The sequence below is a fragment of the Triticum dicoccoides genome, chromosome 3B, assembly GCF_002162155.2.
Source record: "Triticum dicoccoides isolate Atlit2015 ecotype Zavitan chromosome 3B, WEW_v2.0, whole genome shotgun sequence".
NCBI lineage: Eukaryota > Viridiplantae > Streptophyta > Magnoliopsida > Poales > Poaceae > Triticum > Triticum dicoccoides.
Window position 1 is genome coordinate 286,434,745 of NC_041385.1, and position 7,838 is coordinate 286,442,582.

A 7,838-nucleotide genomic window follows, 5' to 3' on the forward strand; every position below is an offset into this window, starting at 1 on the left:
GTATTTGTACTACAATTGCATTGGTAATTCTCATTGCGACAATTGTTTGAACTTATGCTTATTTGTTTGAACTATAATGTATTTGTACTACAATTGCATTGGTAATTCTCATTGCGACAATTGTTTGAACTTATGCTTATTTATTTAAACTATAATCTTGTATTTGTACTGATTGCTTTACTTTTTGTCATAGCAGGTGAGTGGAGCATGGTGGGCCCGCAAAGGAAAAAGCCCGGGCTCCCCATAGCGAGATCTTTGCTTAGCACTTTTATCGCCGATCCTCCGCCTTCCTCTCATCCTCAGGCTCATCGAGGGAGAGGAAAAGGCCGGGGAAGAGGTGCACGTGGAGCAAATGCTAAGAGAAACCCGGTTCGGCCAGTGTCTCACGCCCCCGTGTCTAAGAGGGTGGAGGACGAGCCGGTGTCTCACTCCCACGTGTCTAAGAGGGTCGAGGAAGAGCGGTTGTCGTTGGAGGCCTCTGACGAGGAGGCCCCGACCTCTGACAAGGAGGCCTCGACCTCTAACAAGGAGCATGCTGGTTTCATCCAAGTTGAGGAGGGTCGGTCCGTGTACCTATGTGGTTCCTCAAGGCTCCCGGAACGAGGGCTTCCTATGGAGCAGAGGCCATGTATTGCTCCATGTGGAGAAATGTAACTAACTTTGGCTTCCCATTTTCTACCTTCAATGTATGCAACAATTGCTAATAACTTCGGCTTCTCATTATGTAGCGGTTGGAAGAAAGCTGGAGCTAGCACGGGAAAGTACCGACACGTGAACGGCGTCCTTGGGAGCCTCATTAAGGAGCATTACCCTGGCATGGTTACTTTGCCTGGGGAGGGCAAAGTTCCGGAGCCAGCATGTACCTGGGACCACTACAAAGCCTATGAGGATCTTGGTGTAGCCAACAACATCGAGTTTCACAACAAAGCCGAGCGGGTCTTTGCCGAACTTTGGGTAATCATTAAGTTTCCTTCACACACTGCAGTAGCAAAACTATCTAGGAAACTTAGATTTAGATTTTACTTTATTTTTCTTAATAGAATGCTAGCAGACTATAATATTGCAGTAGCAAAACTATCTAGTAAACTTAGATTTAATATTCCTGTGGCCACAAAGGCGAGGAGGCGCCCACCATGGACGGACGGATAGCCTAGTTTATTTTTAAATGTGTGTGTATACCACATGAGGCATTCTTTGAGCTCTGCTGATTAACCTGCAAATATCTAACTTGAATAAAAATCTGTGACGTGGATACTTTGCTGTACTATATTTCTTAATTGTGCATACTATATAAACCTGATTGTGTTATTGAATAAAAATCACACACTGCAGTAGCAAACCTGATTGTGTTATTGTGTTATTGAATAAACCTGACTGTATAAACCTGGGTGCATATATATAAACCTGATTGTGTTATTGAATAAAAATCACACACTCCAGTAGCAAACCTGATTGTGTTATTGTGTTATTGAATAAACCTGACTGTATAAACCTGGGTACATATATATAAACCCGATTGTGTTATTGAATAAAAATCACACACTGCAGTAGCAAACCTGATTGTGTTATTGTGTTATTGAATAAACCTGACTGTATAAACCTGGGTGCATATATATAAACCTGATTGTGTTATTGAATAAAAATCACACACTGCAGTAGCAAACCTGATTGTTGTTGAGTCAACCTTGGTCTCCGGATGGTCTACAACATGCATGTAGCGGCACAACATGCATGTAGCTGTAGCAGTATTTACTTACTATCTTGTAGTATGCATGTCGGCAGCAACAAAGGCTGCATGCCTTACTAGCTTGTAGTAGTAGAAACGTAGCTTGCTTGGTAAGCTAGCTAGTGACGCAAGTGCTTACCTCACGGCTAGCTGATATTTTGCTTAGGTCGGTTCGGCTGTCCTATATAAGGAGCCTCACACCCTGGGTTGTAACTCAGGCCATTCCAATTTCACTACAAGGCAGCTCAAGTAGTACTCCTCTCTCATGTGTGTGTGCATGTTCAGTGTAGAATCAAGTGAGCTCTACTCTGCTAGTACATGTGTGTTGCTTCCGTGAGTGCTTGGCTACCGTAGTTCGTTCCTGAGGATACTAGCCAGCTACGTTATAGTTCTGGGCTAACAATTGGTATCAGAGCCTCTAGTTGTGGTAGCCATGGCCGGTGGTAAAGGAGTGCAGCAACGCACCACCTCGGGTGGTTCCCAGTCGCCGGCTCCGGAGGAGCGGCGAGGGCGCAGCCGCTCCAGGCGCGGCCATCGCGGTGAGGTCGTGGTTAGGGAGATCGTGCGCGAGACCGCAATCAGCGGTAGCGTGCCCATCACCTTCCCGATGCTCACGCGCTCAAACTACAGCGAGTGGGCGTTGATCATGGAGTGCAACCTTCATGCGGCGAGCCTCTGGGCTCCCATGGAGGATGACCTGATCGAGAGAAAGGAGGACAGGAAAGCCGTGGCAGCCCTCATGCGCGCCACGCCGCCGGAGATGCACGGCATGTTTGCGGCGAAGGCAAGCGCCAAGGAGGCGTGGGAAGCCATCCGTACCCAGCGCCTCGGCAGCAACCGCGTGCGCGAGGTGAACGCGCAGAAGCTGCGGGTGGACTTCGAGAACATCGCCTTCAAGGAGGGCGAGCTCGTCGACGAATTCGCCATGCGGATCTCCAGCCTTGCGTCACAGCTCCGCGCGCTCGGCGACACCATGGACGACGCGAGAGTCGTGCGGAAATTTCTCCGCGTCGTGCCATCTCGCTTCGCTCAGGTAGCGGTCTCCATCGAGACCTTGCTTGATCTGAGTGAGCTCTCCGTCGAGGAGATCACGGGCCGGTTGCGGGTGGTCGAGGACCGTCTTGACGACGGCCGCGAGAGCTTCGGCGGCAGACAACTCCTATTCTCAAAGAAGTGGGAGGCGAGGAAGCGTCAAGGACGTGGTGGCGGTGCCCAGAGCGGCAGAGACGGCGGTCGCACCCAGGGTGGAGCCAGACGAGGTGCCGGCAACGACGACCGAGACAAGTGCCGATATTGCGGCATCAAGGGCCACTGGGCCCGTGAGTGCCGCAAGAGGATGGCTGACGAGGATGCCGCAGCCGCGGCGAACCTCGTCGAGGCTGAAGAGGACGGTGGGCCAGCAATGATGATGGCTTGCGTCGAGACCATGCAGGAGGGCATAGCGCCTCCGAAGACCATGGTCCCGACAAGCATCGAAGCCGTGCAGGAGGGCGCAGCACCTCCGGAGACCACGGTGCCGGCAATCGTTAAGTCCGTGCGGGAGGCACGGAGCTCTTCAACTAATCCCCTCCCCACATCATTAGCGCTCTCCCCGACAACAACGTTCTCGGGAGACTACGATTTTGAGGAGATGGAGACCCGGATGTGGGGGAGCCACACCCCGGAAACCATGTCCCCTGTGACGCTGGTCAAGCCCGTGCAAGTTGGCATGGCAAAGGCGTACCCGACATCCTCGGGACCCAATAAGCCCATGTCAGGAGGCACGGCAACGACGTATATGGTGGGCCACGTCCCAACCATGATGCTGGTGACCAGTGAGACCGTGCAAGAGGCACGACATTCTCAGGTCGGCCACACCCCGACAACCAGGTTCTCGGGGTTCTGCAAGCCCGTGTGGGCAACGCGGCACTCTTCGACAAGCCTCAACTGGGAGGCAATGAAGAGACGGTCATGGGGCGGCAAGGCCTCGACCGAGACTATGGCGACCTTAGAGTCCGTGCAGGAGGCACAACACTCTCTGGTTGGCTATGCCGCGACCCCGACGCACTTGGAGTCCATCGAGTCCGGGCGGGACGCACCGGACTCTGTAGTTGGGCACGACCCAACTACGCTGGTGGCGACCGTCGAGACCGTGCAGGAGGCACGGTGCTCTATTGTCGGCCACGCCGCAACCCCGACGCACTCGGGGTCCATCGAGTCCGTGCGGGAGGCACGACTCACGATTGTCAAGGGAGACCCGACAAGCAAGCCTGATGGGAAGAGCACGAAGGACTCCACTACCCTGAGAGGAGCCACTCCGGTCAGTGTGGCGTCTGGCACAACGACCCCGGGAAGGGAGTTTCCGGGCAGTGCAGCGTCCGGCACGACGACCCCAGGAAGGGAGTTCCTGGGTAGTGCTATGTCCAACAAGTCATCCCCGGGAAGGGAGTTCCTGGGTAGCATGACGTCCAACACGACGACCCCGGGAAAGGAGTTCCTGGGCAGTGTGACATCAGGAACTACAATCCCAGGAACACTGACGCCCACGAGCGAGGTGGTTCCTGGGCAGTTCATGTCCCCGCCAACAGCGTGGTCGGACTTGTTCGATGCCAACAAAAAATGGTGGCGATCCACACGGGTTCCGAAGACTAGAGGAACCTTCTCGAGCCTGCGAGACGATCGCAGCACCCGAGATCAAGAAGCGCGAGCAGGGTGTACGGGCCATACATAGCCTGAGAAGGCGGACATCCCAACGAAGGCACTTGGTCATGTCTGATTCCAGGAGCAGTGCGAGAAGGTTGGCATCATCGACATCAAGCTCCTTCGACAAGGTTGAGGGGGAGATTGTTGAGTCAACCTTGGTCTCCGGATGGTCTACAACATGCATGTAGCGGCACAACATGCATGTAGCTGTAGCAGTATTTACTTACTAGCTTGTAGTATGCATGTCGGCAGCAACAAAGGCTGCATGCCTTACTAGTGAAGTTTAGTAGTAGTAGAAACGTAGCTTGCTTGGTAAGCTAGCTAGTGACGCAAGTGCTTACCTCACTGCTAGCTGATATTTTGCTTAGGTCGGTTCGGCTGTCCTATATAAGGAGCCTCACACCCTGGGTTGTAACTCAGGCCATTCCAATTTCACCAGAAGGCAGCTCAAGTAGTACTCCTCTCTCACGTGTGTGTGCATGTTCAGTGTAGAATCAAGTGAGCTCTACTCTGCTAGTACGTGTGTGTTGCTTCCGTGAGTGCTTGGCTACCGTAGTTCGTTCCTGAGGATACTAGCCAGCTACGTTGTAGTTCTGGGCTAACAATTGTGTTATTGTGTTATTGAATAAACCTGACTGTATAAACCTGGGTGCATATATATAAACCTGATTTGACTATAAATAAACTAGCAGATTTTACCTGTTTCTATAAATAAACCTGGGTGCATATATATAAACCTGATTTGACTATAAATAAACCTGTCTCTATATTTGCCTGTTTTGACTATAAATAAACTAGCAGATTTTACTTTATTTAGATTTTATAAGAAACCTCAGACTTAAAGGTTTGAAAATTACTGCACCACATCTATATTTGTAGGATTTCTATAGATGCGAGGATGGAAAGTTGGAGGAGGCACGAGCAGTTGTCAACAAACATTGGCCGAAGCTTGTGCATAATCTGATGCACGAGGCACGCCCTTTAGCCATCCGCAAATATATGGCAACTCAAGGCTATAAGAGTCTTGATAAGAAAGCTGGTAGGAGACTCCGTCTTGAGAAGGACAAGTACATGCAGGTAAAGCATATTCATGCTTGTTATTTCCTCAACAGGCTGGCACTCAATTTCTTTTTGACATATATGAGATGCAATTGATCAATTAGGTTACTCCGAGATGGTGCGTCGATAAGGGGGAGTGTTGGGAGCGGATCGTGGACTATTGGTGTTCCAAAGAGTACAGGGCGAAAAACAAAGACTATAGAAATCGGCGAGCCGGAATGCTGGATCCACTACATCATCAAGGCAACTTGAATGTTATGGAGTACGGTGAACGTTGGGTATATCTTATGGAGTTCTTCATAAGCTTTTTCTTGTCATACATGTTGCCAATCCTTGTGATGAAATCTTAATCATGTTGCTTTGGTTGCAGGCGTCTCACCATAATGCTCCAGTGCCCAACCTTTTCGTCTCGTATGCTTTGGCCCATAAGGCACCGTACAGAACAGCCACGCCTTATGATGAGAATGACACAGCGTCCGCGTACTCCAGCAAGACCGCCTATGATTGGATGGAGAAATTTAAAGGGGTGGCAAAAGAGTTGAAAGGGCCCGAGTATGATGTGACAACAGAGCCTCTTGACCACGCTTTGGTCATGATCTCTGGAGAAGGCAGGAAACATGGCAAGGAAGCAATTGCAGGAGGCATGTTCCCTAGCTCCTCTCGTAGCTCTCTCCCTGAATACAAAGCTCGGTTACGTATCTCAAAATCTTCTACATATAAACGCTCGACTCCAGCTATGGTTGAGATGGAGGTATTCTATACAAGTCCTTCTATATATGTTTGTTTCTTACTTAATGTTGGATTGAAGATGCAATTGCCATGCCATATTTTGCAGGCCCGACTGGCGGAGGAGAGGCGAGTGGCGACAGAGGAGAGGGAGGAGGAGAGGCGAGTGGCAGCGGAGGAGAGGCGACTGGCTGATGAGAGGATGCAGCAAGCGGTGCAGCAGGCGGTGTTGGCACAAACTAGTCAATGCTTTGCAATGTTTGCGGTTAGTTCCTTAATTGCCAAACACATACATAATCTTCACTCAATCATAATCTTCTACTACCAGTACTTAATCTTCACTCAAACATAATTTGCAGGCTTATTGTACCCAGAATGGTATGCCCGCTATGCAGATGCCTCAATCAGGCCATGGATCTAATGCTGATGGATCTTCACATGCACGAGGCCCAAGCGACAACAACCTTGGTGGTTCTCCGAATGTTTGAGATCGAGTATGGTTAGTGCGTACATATATCATTTACGTAGGTCTCAAATTTCTCAACATAGAAACAAGTAGCTATCTTGATTCTTGAAGATCAAACTTATAAGTAGAGACAAGTAGATACCATTTGAACCGTTTCAAACTATAATCCATTTGAACAACTTCAACCATGATCTTAATTAACTATATGCATTCTTGAAGCTATTTATTTTCATGATTTAGAGAACACTTGAAGATATTCATGATTTAGAGACAAGTAGCTACTTATTTTCATGATTTAGAGACCATTTGAAGATCTCCATGATTTAGAAACTTGTAAGATAGAGACCGTTTGAACCATTTAAAGATCAAACTTATAAGTAGAGACAAGTAGATACCATTTGAACCGTTTCAAACTATAATCCATTTGAACAATTTCAACCATGATCTTAATTAACTATATGCATTCTTGAAGCTATTTATTTTCATGATTTAGAGAACACTTGAAGATATTCATGATTTAGAGACAAGTAGCTACTTATTTTCATGATTTAGAGACCATTTGAAGATCTCCATGATTTAGAAACTTGTAAGATAGAGACCGTTTGAACCATTTAAAGATCAAACTTATAAGTAGAGACCATTTGAACCGTTTCAAACTATAATCCATTTAAACAATTTCAACCATGATCTTAATTAACTATATGCATTCTTGAAGCTATTTATTTTCATGATTTAGAGAATACTTGAGGATATTCATGATTTACAGACAAGGAGCTACTTATTTTCATGATTTAGAGACCATTTGAAGATCTCCATGATTTAGAAACTTGTAAGTAGAGACCGTTTGAACCATTTAAAGATCAAACTTATAAGTAGAGACAAGTAGAGACCATTTGAACCGTTTCAAACTATAATCCATTTGAACAATTTCAACCATGATCTTAATTAAATATATGCATTCTTGAAGCTATTTATTTTCATGATTTAGAGAACACTTGAAGATATTCATGATTTAGAGACAAGTAGCTACTTATTTTCATGATTTAGAGACCATTTGAAGATCTCCATGATTTAGAAACTTGTAAGATAGAGACTGTATGAACCATTTAAAGATCAAACTTATAAGTAGAGACAAGTAGAGACGATTTGAACCGTTTCAAACTATAATCCATTTGAACA

The 7,838-nt window shown here is 47.5% G+C and overlaps 1 protein-coding gene across 2 annotated transcripts in view; it reads left to right on the forward strand.

The window, feature by feature from the left end:
• Positions 1-5,289: 5,289 nt before the first annotated feature.
• Positions 5,290-7,838, forward strand: part of LOC119281256 — a 4,356-nt gene continuing 1,807 nt past the window's right edge. The window contains exons 1-5 of one of the 2 annotated variants that reach the window (XM_037561831.1): positions 5,290-5,485; positions 5,572-5,745; positions 5,838-6,218; positions 6,303-6,458; positions 6,553-6,692. In XM_037561831.1, the coding sequence (XP_037417728.1) occupies positions 5,372-5,485; positions 5,572-5,745; positions 5,838-6,218; positions 6,303-6,458; positions 6,553-6,681 (954 nt within the window). In that variant the 5' untranslated portion in view covers positions 5,290-5,371 and the 3' untranslated portion in view covers positions 6,682-6,692. The remainder of the gene's footprint in view (positions 5,486-5,571; positions 5,746-5,837; positions 6,219-6,302; positions 6,459-6,552; positions 6,693-7,838) is intronic. The other variant, XM_037561832.1, reaches the window with a different exon arrangement.